The 20,541-nt window shown below is 38.3% G+C and overlaps 1 protein-coding gene across 2 annotated transcripts in view; it reads left to right on the top strand.

Annotated features, from left to right (window-relative positions):
• STRN (striatin) overlaps positions 1–20,541 on the top strand; it is a 574,950-nt gene that overhangs the window by 369,864 nt on the left and 184,545 nt on the right. The window contains exon 8 of one of the 2 annotated variants that reach the window (XM_053711827.1): positions 10,076–10,186. The exons of the other annotated variant lie outside the window; for it this stretch is intronic. Within the exon in view, the coding sequence (XP_053567802.1) occupies positions 10,076–10,186 (111 nt within the window). The remainder of the gene's footprint in view (positions 1–10,075; positions 10,187–20,541) is intronic. 2 annotated transcript variants of the gene reach the window in all.

Here is a 20,541-nt window from a genome sequence, read left to right as displayed (position 1 = left end):
TTTGAGACGAGACCTTCTTGTTCAAGGTCCGTTCGAACATCCGAATCTGGTCTCACTCCAGCTGACTGCTTGGAGATTGAACGCTTGATCTTATCAAAACGAGGGTTCTCAGATTCTGTTATTGATACTCTTGTTCAGGCCAGAAAGCCTGTAACTAGAAAAATTTACCACAAAATATGGAAAAAATATATCTGTTGGTGTGAATCTAAAGGATTCCCTTGGAACAAGGTAAAGATTCCTAAGATTCTATCCTTTCTTCAAGAAGGATTGGAGAAAGGATTATCGGCAAGTTCCTTGAAGGGACAGATTTCTGCCTTGTCTGTGTTACTTCACAAAAAGCTGGCAGCTGTGCCAGATGTTCAAGCCTTTGTTCAGGCTCTGGTTAGAATCAAGCCTGTTTACAAACCTTTGACTCCTCCTTGGAGTCTCAACTTAGTTCTTTCAGTTCTTCAGGGGGTTCCGTTTGAACCCTTGCATTCCGTTGATATTAAGTTATTATCTTGGAAAGTTTTGTTTTTGGTTGCAATTTCTTCTGCTAGAAGAGTTTCAGAATTATCTGCTCTGCAGTGTTCTCCTCCTTATCTGGTTTTCCATGCAGATAAGGTGGTTTTACGTACTAAACCTGGTTTTCTTCCGAAAGTTGTTTCTAACAAAAACATTAACCAGGAGATAGTCGTGCCTTCTTTGTGTCCGAATCCAGTTTCAAAGAAGGAACGTTTGTTGCACAATTTGGATGTTGTTCGCGCTCTAAAATTCTATTTAGATGCTACAAAGGATTTTAGACAAACATCTTCCTTGTTTGTTGTTTATTCTGGTAAAAGGAGAGGTCAAAAAGCAAATTCTACCTCTCTCTCTTTTTGGATTAAAAGCATCATCAGATTGGCTTATGAGACTGCCGGACGGCAGCCTCCTGAAAGAATCACAGCTCATTCCACTAGGGCTGTGGCTTCCACATGGGCCTTCAAGAACGAGGCTTCTGTTGATCAGATATGTAGGGCAGCGACTTGGTCTTCACTGCACACTTTTACCAAATTTTACAAGTTTGATACTTTTGCTTCTTCTGAGGCTATTTTTGGGAGAAAGGTTTTGCAAACCGTGGTGCCTTCCATTTAGGTGACCTGATTTGCTCCCTCCCTTCATCCGTGTCCTAAAGCTTTGGTATTGGTTCCCACAAGTAAGGATGACGCCGTGGACCGGACACACCTATGTTGGAGTAAACAGAATTTATGTTTACCTGATAAATTACTTTCTCCAACGGTGTGTCCGGTCCACGGCCCACCCTGGTTTTTTAATCAGGTCTGATAATTTATTTTCTTTAACTACAGTCACCACGGTATCATATGGTTTCTCCTATGCAAATATTCCTCCTTTACGTCGGTCGAATGACTGGGGTAGGCGGAGCCTAGGAGGGATCATGTGACCAGCTTTGCTGGGCTCTTTGCCATTTCCTGTTGGGGAAGAGAATATCCCACAAGTAAGGATGACGCCGTGGACCGGACACACCGTTGGAGAAAGTAATTTATCAGGTAAACATAAATTCTGTTTTTTATTGCTTCTGGTTGCTAGAAGCTTGTTCTTTGGCATTTTTTCCCATTCCTGAAACTGTCATTTAAGGAATTTGATCAATTTTGCTTTATATATATGTTGTTTTTTCTCTTACATATTGCAAGATGTCTCACGTTGCATCTGAGTCAGAAGATACTACAGGAAAATCGCTGTCAAGTGCTGAATCTACCAAAGCTAAGTGTATCTGCTGTAAACTTTTGGTAGCTATTCCTCCAGCTGTTGTTTGTATTGATTGTCATGACAAACTTGTTAAAGCAGATAATATTTCCTTTAGTAAAGTACCATTGCCTGTTGCAGTTCCTTCAACATCTAAGGTGCAGAATGTTCCTGATAATATAAGAGATTTTGTTTCTGAATCCATAAAGAAGGCTATGTCTGTTATTTCTCCTTCTAGTAAACGTAAAAAATCTTTTAAAACTTCTCTCCCTACAGATGAATTTTTAACTGAACATCATCATTCTGATTCTGATGATTCCTCTGGTTCAGAGGATTCTGTCTCAGAGGTTGATGCTGATAAATCTTCATATTTATTTAAAATGGAATTTATTCGTTCTTTACTTAAAGAAGTCCTAATTGCTTTAGAAATAGAGGATTCTGGTCCTCTTGATACTAAATCTAAACGTTTAAATAAGGTTTTTAAATCTCCTGTAGTTATTCCAGAAGTTTTTCCTGTCCCTGATGCTATTTCTGCAGTAATTTCCAAAGAATGGGATAATTTGGGTAATTCATTTACTCCTTCTAAACGTTTTAAGCAATTATATCCTGTGCCGTCTGACAGATTAGAATTTTGGGACAAGATCCCTAAAGTTGATGGGGCTATTTCTACCCTTGCTAAACGTACTACTATTCCTACGTCAGATGGTACTTCGTTTAAGGATCCTCTAGATAGGAAAATTGAGTCCTTTCTAAGAAAAGCTTATCTGTGTTCAGGTAATCTTCTTAGACCTGCTATATCTTTGGCTGATGTTGCTGCGGCTTCAACTTTTTGGTTGGAAACTTTAGCGCAACAAGTAACACATCGTGATTCTCATGATATTATTATTCTTCTTTAACATGCTAATAATTTTATCTGTGATGCCATTTTTGATATTATCAGAGTTGATGTCAGGTTTATGTCTCTAGCTATTTTAGCTAGAAGAGCTTTATGGCTTAAAACTTGGAATGCTGATATGGCTTCTAAATCAACTTTACTTTCCATTTCTTTCCAGGGTAACAAATTATTTGGTTCTCAGTTGGATTCCATTATTTCAACTGTTACTGGTGGGAAAGGAACTTTTTTACCACAGGATAAAAAATCTAAAGGTAAAAACAGGGCTAATAATCGTTTTCGTTCCTTTCGTTTCAACAAAGAACAAAAGCCTGATCCTTCATCCTCAGGAGCAGTTTCAGTTTGGAGACCATCTCCAGTTTGGAATAAATCCAAGCCAGCTAGAAAGGCAAAGCCTGCTTCTAAGTCCACATGAAGGTGCGGCCCTCATTCCAGCTCAGCTGGTAGGGGGCAGGTTACGTTTTTTCAAGGAAATTTGGATCAATTCTGTTCACAATCTTTGGATTCAGAGCATTGTTTCAGAAGGGTACAGAATTGGTTTCAAGTTGAGACCTCCTGCAAAGAGATTTTTTCTTTCCCGTGTCCCAGTAAATCCAGTAAAAGCTCAAGCATTTCTGAAATGTGTTTCAGATCTAGAGTTGACTGGAGTAATTATGCCAGTTCCAGTTCCGGAACAGGGGATGGGGTTTTATTCAAATCTCTTCATTGTACCAAAGAAGGAGAATTCTTTCAGACCAGTTCTGGATCTAAAAATATTGAATCGTTATGTAAGGATACCAACGTTCAAGATGGTAACTGTAAGGACTATCTTACCTTTTGTTCAGCAAGGGAATTATATGTCCACAATAGATTTACAGGATGCATATCTGCATATTCCGATTCATCCAGATCATTATCAGTTCCTGAGATTCTCGTTTCTGGACAAGCATTACCAGTTTGTGGCTCTGCCGTTTGGCCTAGCTACAGCTCCAAGAATTTTTACAAAGGTTCTCGGTGCCCTGCTGTCTGTAATCAGAGAACAGGGTATTGTGGTATTTCCTTATTTGGACGATATCTTGGTACTTGCTCAGTCTTTACATTTAGCAGAATCTCATACGAATCGACTTGTGTTGTTTCTTCAAGATCATGGTTGGAGGATCAATTTACCAAAAAGTTCTTTGATTCCTCAGACAAGGGTAACCTTTCTGGGTTTCCAGATGGATTCAGTGTCCATGACTCTGTCTTTAACAGACAAGAGACGTCTAAAGTTGATTACAGCTTGTCGAAACCTTCAGTCACAATCATTCCCTTCGGTAGCCTTATGCATGGAAATTCTAGGTCTTATGACTGCTGCATCGGACGCGATCCCCTTTGCTCGTTTTCACATGCGACCTCTTCAGCTCTGTATGCTGAAGCAATGGTGCAAGGATTACACGAAGATATCTCAATTAATATCTTTAAAACCGATTGTTCGACACTCTCTAACATGGTGGACAGATCACCATCGTTTAATTCAGGGGGCTTCTTTTGTGCTTCCGACCTGGACTGTAATTTCAACAGATGCAAGTCTCACAGGTTGGGGAGCTGTGTGGGGATCTCTGACGGCACAAGGAGTTTGGGAATCTCAGGAGGTGAGATTACCGATCAATATTTTGGAACTCCGTGCAATTTTCAGAGCTCTTCAGTTTTGGCCTCTTCTGAAGAGAGAATCGTTCATTTGTTTTCAGACAGACAATGTCACAACTGTGGCATACATCAATCATCAAGGAGGGACTCACAGTCCTCTGGCTATGAAAGAAGTATCTCGAATTTTGGTTTGGGCGGAATCCAGCTCCTGTCTAATCTCTGCGGTTCATATCCCAGGTGTAGACAATTGGGAAGCGGATTATCTCAGTCGCCAAACGTTGCATCCGGGCGAATGGTCTCTTCACCCAGAGGTATTTCTTCAGATTGTTCAAATGTGGGAACTTCCAGAAATAGATCTGATGGCGTCCCATCTAAACAAGAAACTTCCCAGGTATCTGTCCAGATCCCGGGATCCTCAGGCGGAGGCAGTGGATGCATTATCACTTCCTTGGAAGTATCATCCTGCCTATATCTTTCAGCCTCTAGTTCTTCTTCCAAGAGTAATCTCCAAGATTCTGAAGGAATGCTCGTTTGTTCTGCTGGTAGCTCCGGCATGGCCTCACAGGTTTTGGTATGCGGATCTTGTCCGGATGGCCTCTTGCCAGCCGTGGACTCTTCCGTTAAGACCAGACCTTCTGTCACAAGGTCCTTTTTTCCATCAGGATCTGAAATCCTTAAATTTAAAGGTATGGAGATTGAACGCTTGATTCTTGGTCAAAGAGGTTTCTCTGACTCTGTGATTAATACTATGTTACAGGCTCGTAAATCTGTATCTCGAGAGATATATTATAGAGTCTGGAAGACTTATATTTCTTGGTGTCTTTCTCATCATTTTTCCTGGCATTCTTTTAGAATACCGAGAATTTTACAGTTCCTTCAGGATGGTTTAGATAAGGGTTTGTCCGCAAGTTCTTTGAAAGGACAAATCTCTGCTCTTTCTGTTCTTTTTCACAGAAAGATTGCTATTCTTCCTGATATTCATTGTTTTGTACAAGCTTTGGTTCGTTTAAAACCTGTCATTAAGTCAATTTCTCCTCCTTGGAGTTTGAATTTGGTTCTGGGAGCTCTTCAAGCTCCTCCGTTTGAACCTATGCATTCATTGGACATTAAATTACTTTCTTGGAAAGTTTTGTTCCTTTTGGCCATCTCTTCTGCCAGAAGAGTTTCTGAATTATCTGCTCTTTCTTGTGAGTCTCCTTTTCTGATTTTTCATCAGGATAAGGCGGTGTTGCGAACTTCTTTTGAATTTTTACCTAAAGTTGTGAATTCCAACAACATTAGTAGAGAAATTGTGGTTCCTTCATTATGTCCTAATCCTAAGAATTCTAAGGAGAAATCGTTGCATTCTTTGGATGTTGTTAGAGCTTTGAAATATTATGTTGAAGCTACGAAATCTTTTCGTAAGACTTCTAGTCTATTTGTTATCTTTTCCGGTTCTAGAAAAGGCCAGAAAGCTTCTGCCATTTCTTTGGCATCTTGGTTGAAATCTTTAATTCATCTTGCCTATGTTGAGTCGGGTAAAACTCTGCCTCAGAGGATTACAGCTCATTCTACTAGGTCAGTTTCTACTTCCTGGGCGTTTAAGAATGAAGCTTCGGTTGACCAGATCTGCAAAGCAGCGACTTGGTCCTCTTTGCATACTTTTACTAAATTCTACCATTTTGATGTATTTTCTTCTTCTGAAGCAGTTTTTGGTAGAAAAGTACTTCAGGCAGCGGTTTCAGTTTGAATCTTCTGCTTATGTTTTTCGTTAAACTTTATTTTGGGTGTGGATTATTTTCAGCAGGAATTGGCTGTCTTTATTTTATCCCTCCCTCTCTAGTGACTCTTGTGTGGAAAGATCCACTTCTTGGGTAGTCATTATCCCATACGTCACTAGCTCATGGACTCTTGCTAATTACATGAAAGAAAACATAATTTATGTAAGAACTTACCTGATAAATTCATTTCTTTCATATTAGCAAGAGTCCATGAGGCCCGCCCTTTTTTTGTGGTGGTTATGATTTTGTATAAAGCACAATTATTCCAATTCCTTATTTTATATGCTTTCGCACTTTTTTATCACCCCACTTCTTGGCTATTCGTTAAACTGAATTGTGGGTGTGGTGAGGGGTGTATTTATAGGCATTTTGAGGTTTGGGAAACTTTGCCCCTCCTGGTAGGAATGTATATCCCATACGTCACTAGCTCATGGACTCTTGCTAATATGAAAGAAATGAATTTATCAGGTAAGTTCTTACATAAATTATGTTTTTTAGTCCTCAGGCACCTCTATAACCTTGTTATCTTCTTTTTCCGTTTCCCTTTTGCCGAATGACTGGGGGTTATGGGTAAGGGAAGTGATACTTAACAGCTCTGCTGGGGTGCTCTTTGCCTCCTCCTGCTGGCCAGAAGTGAATATGCCACTAGTAATTAGAATGTTTCGTGGACTCTCCATGCCCGGAAATTAATTGATCAGGTAATCATCATTTTTTTCTTTTCTTTCTTTATTCAGACAGAGCATACAATATTTTTTTAAAAAAGTTTACAATGTACTTAGTTAACATTATATTCTTTGTTGAAGAGCTTACATAGGTAGGTAGCATGCACGTGTCTGGAAACGCTACATGGTAGGAAACATTGCTGCTAGCTAGAGCCCTTAAAAATGTATAATATCAAAACTGGGCTAAATATTTCCACTTGCTGTGGCCTAGTAGAAATTTAACTGGGGTGAGTAGAGAGGTAGATAATTTCTGTCTATGCACTGTGCAAAATGACCAGCAAATGTATATTTTTAATGGTAATTATGATCCCGGCCTTGAAATCACACACCTGCACTATAGCACTGCTATGGAGGAGTTAAGAGGGCTTAAGTTAATGTTTTAACATTTAAAAAGAAAAACAAAATGGCTGCACAATAAGGTGTTTCACTATGCCTAAACGTATGCAAATGGAGGGTGGGGTAGTTTTGTGTGTGGGCAGGTGATGGATAGTTAGTGGTTGAAATTTTTAGCCCTGGTTAAAGTATTCTTGCCAATATGCTGCCATTTGGTGCTATCCTACCTGCCAGCTTTTCATTAAGATACCAAGGGAATAAAGTAAATTTGATAGTAGAAGTACATTGGTAACTTTTTTTTAATCTGTACCTCTATCTAAATCATGAAGGAAAATGTTTAGGTTTTATGTCCCTTTAATGTTAAGTAGATGGTAGAAATCTATCCTTTTAAATGGACATGAAACCCCAAATTTGTCTTGCATGATTTAGCTAGAGCACTGGTTTTGAAACCTGTCCTCGGCCTCCCTAACAGGCCAGATATTCCGGATTACCTTGAGTGAGAGCAGGTTAATAACCACTTTACTAATCAGCTGATTATTTTACCTGTGCTCTAGTTCACATATCCTCAAAATCTGGCCCGTTAGGGAGGCCTGAAGACAGGTTTCAAAACCAGTGAGCCAGAGCGTGTAATTTTAAACAAGTTTCCAAATTGCTTCTATTACCTAGTTTTCTTTGTCCTTTTGTTATCCTTTGTTGAAAAGCATACCTAGGTAGGCTCAGGATCAGCACTACTGGGGCTAGCTGCTGATTTGTGGTTGCATATATATGCCACTGGGAATTGGCTCACTTGATGTGTTTAGCGTATTGCTGCTTTTTCAACAAAGGTTACCAAGGGAATGCTGCTAATTTTGATGATCTCAATAAATTGCAAAGTTGTTTAAAATTGTATGCTATACCTGAATCATGAAATAATTTTTGGGGTTTCATGTCCCTTTTAAATGTACTATGAGAGCAACTGTTTTGTATGCAGTTGTTTGGTGCAAATGTTTTGAGGTTCACCACCTTTCATGTTTATACTCTTAGAGAAAAATGAGTTAAAATGAAATGTAAATTCGCTCTGTTTTTTTGTTGTGTTTTTTTTTATTGCCCTGTATATCATTTTATGTAATATCAATTTATGGGCAGCCAATAAGCAGAGATTTGTTTTCAACATTTTATAAAGAAATATTATGTTTAAAAGCCATACATATATACAATTAAAGGGACATGAACCCCCCTCCCCGTTTAATTTTTTTCTGGCTATATTTTTTTTTGTTGCTTAAAATAAGGTTTTAAAACTATTTTGCGTTCAGGTTCACCAAATTAATTTTAATCATTAGGGGACATCATTAATGTTAAAACATATACAGTAATTGGTTTACGTTTCTTAAAAAAAAAACACGTATTTTATATTAAATATAATAAGCTCGTGTTTTAACACCTTTATGAAAAAGAAAAAAAAACTTAAAGGGACATTAAATTACTCAGCACAACTACATTAGAATGGTTACTACTTATTATATTTAATTATTTGTTTGAAGCGCTCTTCAAAGCTGGTCTTCCATTTTTATAACTTAAAGGGACGTTAAATACCTCAGGATAATAATATAAATGGTTTAATAACATGTAGTAAAACAAGTTTGCAATATACTTTCATTATTTATTTTGTTCTCCTTTCCTGTATTTTAATTCTGAAAATTGTGGCCATTCCAATTGATGATAAACATAAGTAAATATTCAACACAGTCATTGGTTGCATACTCGTCTTGTAAGCCATTTATAACCGTTCCTAATTGACCCTGCAGGGTAACCTAAGTTACAGTATGGCGGTGCCCACTGCTTTATAGACATTAACTTTACCCGTGTTTAATATTTAAACAACTAATACCATTTTAAAGAATCCATGTACACATTTTTCTCAGGTTAATCTTTCCTCTGAAAACTCATTTCAAGCAATAATTTATTTAGTGTTTAATGTCCCTTTAATAGGTGCCATATGGTGGTGCCTCTTCATTTTGGGTGTTACCATCTTGAAGCACAGGTATTATCATACCCTGTGGCAGAGGCAGTGCACACAGGTAGATGTCCGGAGCACTTCATGGCAGGAAATAATGCTGCCATCTAGTGCTCTAGGTAATGTATGCAAAACTGCTGCCAGCTCCTAAGCTTAAAGGGCCACTAAACCCAAAATCTTTCTTTCATGATCCAGATAGAGAATATAAATTTAAACAACATTACAATTTACTTCCATTATTTATTTTGCTTCATTTTTAAGATATCCTTAGTTGAAGAAAAAGCAATGCACATGGTGAGCCAATCACACGAGGTTTCTATGTGCAGCAACCAATCAGCAGCTACTGAGCATATCTAGATATGCTTTTCAGCAAAGAATATCAAGAGAATAAAGCAAATTAGATAATAGAAGTAAATTAGAAAGATGTTTAAAATTGCATTCTCTTTCTAAATCATAAAAGAAAAAATGTGGGTGTCATGTCCCTTTAAGGACAAAGAAAATGTGATAATAGAAATAAATAAGAAACTTTTCAAATTTCCTGCTCTAGCTCAATCATGAAAGAAAAGTTTTTGGGTAATCCTTAAAATCTGGCCTGTTTAGGGAGGCCTGAGGACAGGTTTTAAAACCCCTGACATAGAGTAATGGCGTCAATGCAATAATAAATTGTTGTGCACAATCCAGTTGGTAGGGCTTCACCATCTGGCATATTTAGGGTGTTAATAAAATAGTAGTACTGCGTGGAAGAGAACTGCAGGCTCAGGAGTAAAAAAAAAAAAAAACATAGTAACCATTCTATTGTAGTTGTGCCCAGCAGATGGTTCCTTTAAACCACATGCGACTGCAGAAAATATTCTGCTCATTTTTCTTCTCCTGAGCTGTTTTTTTTAGATATGAAAATGTTTGTGTATTTTGTTTTTGCCCCTTCAATTTAAAAAATAAAGAAAAAATGAATGAAAGGGAGAAATTCTCAGGATTCACCATCCGTAAACAGTGCAGGTGACACCAATTGTATTGAAGAGGAATGTGTTTGATTTCTTTCACTGTTTAGAAAAGGACGACCAGTGTCCCATACCGGAATCCTGGAATGTGGATCAGGGAGTAATTACCAAACTCAAGGAGCAATACAAAAAGGAGCGCAAGGGGAAAAAAGGGGTGAAGAGTAAGTGGAAAACATTGTACTTCAAAATCATCAATCCCACCTCTTTCATAATCCTACCTTCCCTTCAAAGCTATTTTTTTTTCTTTTCAATGTTTTCCTGAACCACTTACTCTTTTACTTTTGCTGTTCCTCCTCTTTTTCCTACTGTTCACCTTTTAACAGGCACTGGAGATGTATAAAATTAAGTTTAAGTACCTACTCTGCCAAAAAGAGCCTTGGCCGACAGATTTTAAAAGCAATTTGAGCACTGCACAAATAAGCTTAAATGGACAGTAAAGTCAAAATTTAAACTTTCATGATCCACACAGAGCATGCAATCTTAAATAGCTTTCCAATACACTTGTATTATCAAATTTGTTTTGTTCTCTTGGTATCCTTTGTTTAAAAGTTGGGATGTGCCTTCATGATACTCATGCTGATCCAAAGGCCAAAGATGGTGGCCGCAATTTTTGGGGCTGATTTATGCTTGTGAAAGTGAAACACACCAAGATCTTAATGTGTTTCACTTTAACAAAAATAAATCTAGCTCTGAAAATTGCTGATTGCAGCTTGTGGTTGCGATCTTTGGCATTTGTATAGGCCCAAATATCACAAATGCACATCCCTATTGAAAAGCATAATTAGGTTGGCTTAGGGGGCACAAATGCACTACTGGGACATAGCTGTTGCTGCACTTATATGCCTTTTGTCATTGGCTTACCCAGTTCAGCTAGCTCCCAGTAGTGCATTGCAGAACATTTAAAGTAAATGTAAGCTTTCATCAATTAGTGCCCAGTTTTTAAATATACTATTAAAAACGGGCACTTTCATTGATGAAAGTTTACATTGCACCGTATTTTGCAAATATTTACCCTTTACTTCTTCAAAGCTGGCTCAGCTTCTCCCGCCTGCAGGTCCTCTGTAAATACGTCGCCAATGACGAAACCGGCTTCCTTCAATCACGACAGGGCCTCACGAGATGGACGCTCTGGGGGACAAGCCGTGATTGGAGGAAGCTGGTTTAGTCATTGGTGACGTATTTACAGAGGACCTGTAGGCGGGTTATGCCAATCCGGCTTTTAAGATGTAAAAGGTAAGTATTTGTAAAAATATGGTGCAATGTAAACTTTCAGCAATAAAAGTGCTCCTGTTCTTAATAGTATTTTTAAAAACCGGGCACTAATTGTCGAAAGTTTACATTCACTTTAACAAAGGATACCAAGAGAATATACATGGGAAAGAATGACATGCTCTTTCTGAATTATGAAAGAAGAAATTTGGCTTTCGTGTCCCTTTAAACAGCCAACTACCCAGTATTTTTTTTTTTTTTTTATTGCTGCTCATTTTCCTTGTATTGCAGTTCTGTAAGGTTTGACTGTTGGAAAGATGAGACACTGGTACTCCCAGCGTAAATCAGAAGCTCAGGTCATAGAGCAAATTAAAGCATAGCCATATTCTTCTATCCATTGACAATACGGCTGTTAGGTGATATTCTAGCACAGTATAAGTCAGCACAATATTTGCTAACAAATACAGACATACGTTTCATAGATTGAAGGCATGCATTTATTTAATTTTGCACTATTTTAACAATGTTGCTTGAGCGTTGTTTGTTTTTGTAATAATAGTTTTCCTAACACCTATTTAGGATGAATATGGAATAGTTTGGAATGTGTGCACAAACCTTTTTTGTTATGAATATGTTAATGAGATGTTTTGTTTGATTTATTACACGTGCATCAGAGATGAAGATTGTTTTGCATAACATGTTCTTTATTAAAGGGACACTCAACCCAAATTTTTTCTTTCATGATTCAGATAGAGCATGCAAGTTAAAGCAACTTTCTAATTTGCTCCTATTTTATTATTTTTTCTTTATTCTCTGCTATCTGTATTTGAAAAGCAAAAATGTAAGTTTAGAAGCCGGTCCATTTTTGCTTCACAACCTGGGTTGTGCTTGCTGATTGGTGGTTAAATGTACCCACCAATAGACAAGTGCTATCCAGTATCTGGACCAAAAAATTTCTGGCTCCTTAGCTTAAATGCCTTCTTTTTCAAATAAAGATAGCAAGAGAACGAAGAAAATTTGATAATCGAAGTAAATTAGAAAGTTGCTTAAAATTGCATGCTCTGAATCATGAAAGATGAAATTTGGGTTTAGTATCCCTTTAACTACATTATCTTGGCTTTATCGAAATGTGCTCTATCTTTGATCTGCAAAACCATTTTTTTGGTCCTGTAGAATTGTTTGCAGGGTGCTTTAATAATGAATTTTAAGTTAGTATATTGTGTAGCTCATCTTCTTATTGAATTCCAGCTTCTTGCTTATAACATTGTTTCTGAAGTTAATTACACATCACAAATAACTTGGGTCATATGTAAAAAAAAATTTAAATAAAATAAAAATTCCTAAATTGGGTGGCGAAAATGCTCTTTTTAACATTTCTACGTTTCAATTGCACCCAACTTTAATGGGTCGAATATAATTTTACTGTGCATTGTCCACTATCAAAGTGGAATATCAATGAGAGAAAACGCTTTCTTTTGGTCTTTGTTTAAATTATGTAGCAACTGAAAAAAAATTTTTTGTAGAGATGGTCAAAATTGTAACTTCACTCAATAAAAATTACGCTAAATATAGTTTCTTTTTATTTGGAGAAATTAATTGAATGCTGTATTATTGTAAAAGGACAATACACTCGAAATGTAATCATAAATTAAGAAAAATCAAACATCAATGCAATTATTTTCTTTCATAAAGGTGGTGAGAGTCCACAAGCCATTACTCCTGGGAATTATACTCTTGACCACTAGGAGGAGGCAAAGATCCCAAAACTCAGAGACCTTAAAACACCCCCCACCACCTTACTAGAAACTTGTCTTGTCTTTGCCTTCGCAGGAGGAAGATAAAGAAGGAAGGTACTCCAGGTGTTTGTGAGAATGGTTCTATTTGAGGCCCAGCTTGGTTCTATTTGATGCTCAGCTTCCTCTCAGAGAGCTAATGTTTGGACAGAGGGGTTTCTTTGGAGTATGGGTAGTAGCACCAGAACTCCCTGTAGGAGTTCTTCACAGGCCTTCCACAGGTGTTGCTGGCAGCGGTCTCTTGCCGCCTCCTGTTTGTTCAACCTTATATTCAATATGTTTAGATACTTTGCTTTCACGTATACAGCACTTGGAAGCAGTTTTTTCTGCTTGTGTTAAGTCCAGCCAGTAGTATGGGTGCCTATCAGTTAAGTATGGCTATTGTTGGGTACTTTAATAGTCTATAGGTTGTTAGTAAGTTTTTATGGGTATATCATAGCCTGGGGACCATTATGTCAAGCATTTTAGGCTTCGGTATATGACTACCTTATTTTACCCCATGTAGGCCTTGAGGTGCATCAAGTATTTGTTTTTTCATGTGTCAGCTTGATTGCGCACCTCTTGTTTTTTTTTTCTCTCTCTCCATTTGTTGGTGTGATTGCGCATGCTATTTTTTTTTTCTTTCATGTGTCAATAGCGTTTGTGTCAGATTTCTAGGGTGCTTTGTTTTGGCACCCTTAGTCTCTTGTGCACGTTTGAATGTTGGGCTTGTCATCCGGTTAGTTTTCTTCCGATGATATATGGATTATTAATGCTCCTGAAGCTTGCTTAGCCTCTGGTGAGGGAGTAAGATTTCATTGCTTCTTTATTTGGGTGTAAGGTTATGTTATTTATCCTGTTTTTAATGTTATGTTTAAATCATTATCTGTATTTTGATTTACTCATTACCTGCCTGTTAATCTTTTCCTCCTAAATACAGGGAGAGTCCACGGCTGCATTCATTACTTGTGGGAATACAGAACCCGGCCACCAGGAGAAGGCAGATACACCTTAGACAAAGGCTTAAATACCTCCCCCATTTCCCTCATACCCCAGTCATTCTTTTGTCTTTCGTCACAGGAGGTTGGCAGAGAAGTGTCCGAGTTTTTTTCGGAGAAGTTTCTCATGAGGGGTATCTGCCCTTCAGGATGGAACTGGAGTTTAAAGTAGTCTTGTCAGCCTCTCAGTGAGAGCATTGATGAAAGTTATAGTCTGGAGATGCAGGGAGAGTCTTTCTGCAAAACCATCCAGACTCGGATTAACAGCTCCTATAAGCAATCAGCATTGATGAGTTTCGCTGCCTGCTTTTTTTCACTCAAGTCCATGTCAGAGGCGTTGCTATTATCTGTCAAACTTGAAGTACCCTGTTGCTGTTCCACGGATTGGATTCCGATAAGAGTGTTTCATTTTATACACACGTTAACAGTAGAAGACAGGGTCTCAGTGGGACTCCTTTATCTTTATGGAATCAAGGGTTACTATCTCCTGAGGGGGATTATTGAACAGTGGGGTCTTTTTAATCATTTTTATGTGATTTTGACTGCGTATGTGTAAGGAGACATTTTAGGCTCTTAGGCTGATACAGAGCATACAGGTTTTAGCGTGACCAGTTTTTATTACGCTGGGGCGGTCCTGCAGGAGGCACCATGTGACTGGGAGTAGTCACATCTTGCTTTCTTTCATGTAATTAGCAAGAGTCCATGAGCTAGTGACGTATGGGATATACATTCCTACCAGGAGGTGGGCAAAGTTTCCCAAACCTCAAAATGCCTATAAATACACCCCTCACCACACCCACAAATCAGTTTTTACAAACTTTGCCTCCTATGTAGGTGGTGAAGTAAGTTTGTGCTAGATTCTACGTTGATATGCGCTCCGCAGCAGGTTGGAGCCCGGTTTTCCTCTCAGCGTGCAGTGAATGTCAGAGGGATGTGAAGAGAGTATTGCCTATTTGAATTCAATGATCTCCTTCTACGGGGTCTATTTCATAGGTTCTCTGTTATCGGTCGTAGAGATTCATCTCTTACCTCCCTTTTCAGATAGACGATATACTCTTATATATACCATTACCTCTACTGATTCTCGTTTCAGTACTGGTTTGGCTTTCTACTACATGTAGATGAGTGTCCTGGGGTAAGTAAGTCTTATTTTCTGTGACACTCTAAGCTATGGTTGGGCACTTTTATGTAAAGTTCTAAATATATGTATTCAAACATTTATTTGCCTTGACTCAGGATGTTCAAACATTCCTTATTTCAGACAGTCAGTTTCATATTTTGGATAATGCATATGAATAATCAATTTTTTTCTTACCTTAAAATTTGACTTTTTTCCCTGTGGGCTGTTAGGCTCGCGGGGGCTGAAAATGCTTCATTTTATTGCGTCATTCTTGGCGCTGACTTTTTTGGCGCAAATTTTTTTTTCTGTTTCCGGCGTCATACGTGTCGCCGGAAGTTGCGTCATTTTTGACGTTTTTTTGCGCCAAAAGTGTCGGCGTTCCGGATGTGGCGTAATTTAATATGTGGGCGTCTTTTTTGGCGCTAAAAAATATGGGCGTCACTATTGTCTCCACATTATTTAAGTCTCATTATTTATTGCTTCTGGTTGCTAGAAGCTTGTTCACTGGCATTTTTTCCCATTCCTGAAACTGTCATTTAAGGAATTTGATCAATTTTGCTTTATATGTTGTTTTTTCTATTACATATTGTAAGATGTCCCAGATTGACACTGAGTCAGAAGATACTTCTGGAAAAACGCTGCCTGGTGCTGGATCTACCAAAGTTAAGTGTATCTGTTGTAAACTTATGGTATCTGTTCCTCCAGCTGTTTGTAATGAATGTCATGACAAACTTGTTAATGCAGATAATATTTCCTTTAGTAATGTTACATTACCTGTTGCTGTTCCGTCAACATCTAATACTCAGAGTGTTCCTGTTAACATAAGACATTTTGTTTCTAAATCCATTAAGAAGGCTATGTCTGTTATTTCTCCTCCTAGTAAACGTAAAAGGTCTTTTAAAACTTCTCATTTTTCAGATGAATTTTTAAATGAACATCATCATTCTGATTCTGATAATGGTTCCTCTGGTTCAGAGGATTCTGTCTCAGAGGTTGATGCTGATAAATCTTCATATTTATTCAAAATGGAATTTATTCGTTCTTTACTTAAAGAAGTTTTAATTGCATTAGAAATAGAGGATTCTGGTCCTCTTGATACTAAATCTAAACGTTTAAATAAGGTTCTTAAATCTCCTGTAGTTATTCCAGAAGTTTTTCCTGTCCCTGATGCTATTTCTGAAGTAATCTCCAGGGAATGGAATAATTTGGGTAATTCATTTACTCCTTCTAAACGTTTTAAGCAATTATATCCTGTGCCATCTGACAGATTAGAGTTTTGGGACAAAATCCCTAAAGTTGATGGGGCTATCTCTACTCTTGCTAAACGTACTACTATTCCTACGGCAGATATTACTTCCTTTAAGGATCCTTTAGATAGGAAGATTGAATCCTTTCTAAGAAAAGCTTACTTATGTTCAGGTAATCTTCTTAGACCTGCTATATCTTTAGCGGATGTTGCTACAGCTTCAACTTTTTGGTTAGAAGCTTTAGCGCAACAAGTAACAGATCATAATTCTCATAGCATTGTTAATCTTCTTCAACATGCTAATAACTTTATTTGTGATGCCATCTTTGATATCATTAGAGTTGATGACTGTTATATGTCTCTAGCTATTTTAGCTAGAAGAGCTTTATGGCTTAAAACTTGGAATGCTGATATGTCTTCTAAGTCAACTTTGCTTTCCCTTTCTTTCCAGGGTAATAAATTATTTGGTTCTCAGTTGGATTCTATTATCTCAACTGTTACTGGAGGGAAAGGAACTTTTTTACCACAGGATAAAAAATCTAAAGGTAAATTTAGGTCTAATAATCGTTTTCGTTCCTTTCGTCACAATAAGGAACAAAAGCCTGATCCTTCACCCACAGGAGTGGTATCAGTTTGGAAACCATCTCCAGTCTGGAATAAATCCAAGCCTTTTAGAAAACCTAAGCCAGCTCCCAAGTCCACATGAAGGTGCAGCCCTCATTCCAGCCCAGCTGGTAGGGGGCAGATTACTATATTTCAAAGAAATTTGGATCAATTCAATTCACAATCTTTGGATTCAGAACATTGTTTCAGAAGGGTACAGAATTGGCTTCAAGATAAGGCCTCCTGCAAAGAGATTTTTTCTTTTCCGTGTCCCAGTAAATCCAGTGAAAGCTCAAGCATTTCTGAAATGTGTTTCAGATCTAGAGTTGGCTGGAGTAATTATGCTAGTTCCAGTTCTGGAACAGGGGCTGGGGTTTTATTCAAATCTCTTCATTGTACCAAAGAAGGAGAATTCCTTCAGACCAGTTCTGGATCTAAAAATATTGAATCGTTATGTAAGGATACCAACATTCAAAATGGTAACTATAAGGACTATCCTGCCTTTTGTTCAGCAAGGGCATTATATGTCCACAATAGATTTTCAGGATGCATATCTGCATATTCCGATTCATCCAGATCACTATCAGTTTCTGAGATTCTCTTTCCTAGACAAGCATTACCAGTTTGTGGCTCTGCCGTTTGGCCTAGCAACTGCTCCAAGAATTTTTACAAAGGTTCTCGGTGCCCTTCTGTCTGTAATCAGAGAACAGGGTATTGTGGTATTTCCTTATTTGGACGATATCTTGGTACTTGCTCAGTCTTCCCATTTAGCAGAATCTCATACGAATCGACTTGTGTTGTTTCTTCAAAATCATGGTTGGAGGATCAATTTACCGAAAAGTTAATTGATTCCTCAGACAAGGGTAACCGTCTAAAATTGATCTCAGCCTGTCGAAACCTTCAATCACAATCATTCCCTTCGGTAGCCTTATGCATGGATATTCTAGGTCTTATGACTGCTGCATCGGACGCGATCCCCTTTGCTCGTTTTCACATGCGACCTCTTCAGCTCTGTATGCTGAACCAGTGGTGCAGGGATTACACAAAGATATCTCAATTAATATCTTTAAAACCGATTGTACGACACACTCTGACGTGGTGGACAGATCAACATCATTTAGTTCAGGGGGCTTCTTTTGTTCTTCCGACCTGGACTGTGATTTCAACAGATGCAAGTCTGACAGGTTGGGGAGCTGTTTGGGGGTCTCTGACAGCACAAGGGGTTTGGGACTCTCAGGAGGTGAGATTACCAATCAATATTTCTTTCATGTAATTAGCAAGAGTCCATGAGCTAGTGACGTATGGGATATACATTCCTACCAGGAGGGGCAAAGTTTCCCAAACCTCAAAATGCCTATAAATACACCCCTCACCACACCCACAAATCAGTTTTTACAAACTTTGCCTCCTGTGGAGGTGGTGAAGTAAGTTTGTGCTAGATTCTACGTTGATATGCGCTCCGCAGCAGGTTTGAGCCCGGTTTTCCTCTCAGCGTGCAGTGAATGTCAGAGGGATGTGAAGAGAGTATTGCCTATTTGAATTCAATGATCTCCTTCTACGGGGTCTATTTCATAGGTTCTCTGTTATCGGTCGTAGAGATTCATCTCTTACCTCCCTTTTCAGATCGACGATATACTCTTATATATACCATTACCTCTACTGATTCTCGTTTCAGTACTGGTTTGGCTTTCTACTACATGTAGATGAGTGTCCTGGGGTAAGTAAGTCTTATTTTCTGTGACACTCTAAGCTATGGTTGGGCACTTTTATGTAAAGTTCTAAATATATGTGTTTAAACATTTATTTGCCTTGATTGAGGATGTTCAACGTTCCTTATTTTCAGACAGTCAGTTTCATATTTGGGATAATGCATATGAATAATTCAATTTTCTCCAACATAGGTGTGTCCGGTCCACGGCGTCATCCTTACTTGTGGGATATTCTCTTCCCCAACAGGAAATGGCAAAGAGCCCAGCAAAGCTGGTCACATGATCCCTCCTAGGCTCCGCCTTCCCCAGTCATTCTCTTTGCCGTTGTACAGGCAACATCTCCACGGAGATGGCTTAGAGTTTTTTGGTGTTTAAATGTAGTTTTTATTCTTCAATCAAAAGTTTGTTATTTTAAAATAGTGCTGGTATGTACTATTTACTCTGAAACAGAAAAGAGATGAAGATTTCTGTTTGTAAGAGGAAAATGATTTTAGCAACCGTTACTAAAATCGATGGCTGTTTCCACACAGGACTGTTGAGAGGAATTAACTTCAGTTGGGGGAAACAGTGAGCAGACTTTTGCTGCTTGAGGTATGACACATTTCTAACAAGACTTGGTAATGCTGGAAGCTGTCATTTTCCCTATGGGATCCGGTAAGCCATTTTTATTAAATAAGAATAAAGGGCTTCACAAGGGCTTTAAAGACTGGTAGACATTTTTCTGGGCTAAAACGATTGATTTATAAGCATTTTTAATAGTTTTTAGCTTTGAGGAGTTATTTTATTCTTGGGAATTATGTTAAATAACCGGCAGGCACTGTATTGGACTCCTTTTTCACTGGGGGCCTTCTCTAATCATAGGCAGAGCCTCATTTTCGCGCCACTAATGCGCAGTTGTTTTTGGAAAGCAAGGCATGCAGATGCATGTGTGAGGAGCTCAGATACATAGAAAAAGCTTACTGAAGGCGTCATTTGGTATTGTATTCCCCTCTGGGCTTGGTTGGGTCTCAGCAAAGCAGATACCAGGGACTGTATAGGGGTTAAATATAAAAACGGCTCCGGTTCCGTTATTTTAAGAGTTAAAGCTTTCAAATTTGGTGTGCAATACTTTTAAGGCTTTAAGACACTGTGGTGAAATTTTGGTGAATTTTGAACAATTCCTTCATACTTTTTCACATATTCAGTAATAAAGTGTGTTCAGTTTAAAATTTAAAGTGACAGTAACGGTTTTATTTTAAAACGTTTTTTGTACTTTGTTATCAAGTTTATGCCTGTTTAACATGTCTGAACTATCAGATAGACTATGTTCTGTATGTGAGGAAGCCAAGGTTCCTTCTCATTTAAATAGATGTGATGTATGTGACACAAAATTTAGAGAAAATGATGCCCAAGATGATTCCTCAAGTGAGGGGAGTAAGCATGGTACTGCATCTTCCCCTCCTTCGTCTACGCCAGTCTTGCCCACACAGGAGGCCCCTAGTACATCTAGTGCGCCAATACTCCTTACTATGCAACAATTAACGGCTGTAATGGATAATTCTATCAAAAACATTTTAGCCAAAATGCCCACTTATCAGCGAAAACGCGACTGCTCTGTTTTAGAAAATACCGAAGAGCATGAGGACGCTGATGATAATGGTTCTGACATGCCCCTACACCAGTCTGAGGGGGCCAGGGAGGTTTTGTCTGAGGGAGAAATTTCAGATTCAGGGAAAATTTCTCAACAAGCTGAACCTGATGTGATTACATTCAAATTTAAATTGGAACATCTCCGCGCTCTGCTTAAGGAGGTGTTATCTACTCTGGATGATTGTGAGAATTTGGTCATTCCAGAGAAATTATGTAAGATGGACAAGTTC

This window comes from Bombina bombina, chromosome 4 (genome assembly GCF_027579735.1).
Source record: "Bombina bombina isolate aBomBom1 chromosome 4, aBomBom1.pri, whole genome shotgun sequence".
Classification (NCBI taxonomy): Eukaryota; Metazoa; Chordata; class Amphibia; order Anura; family Bombinatoridae; genus Bombina; species Bombina bombina.
Note: the sequence above shows the minus strand (reverse complement) of the source record. Positions and strands in the feature narration are given on the sequence as shown.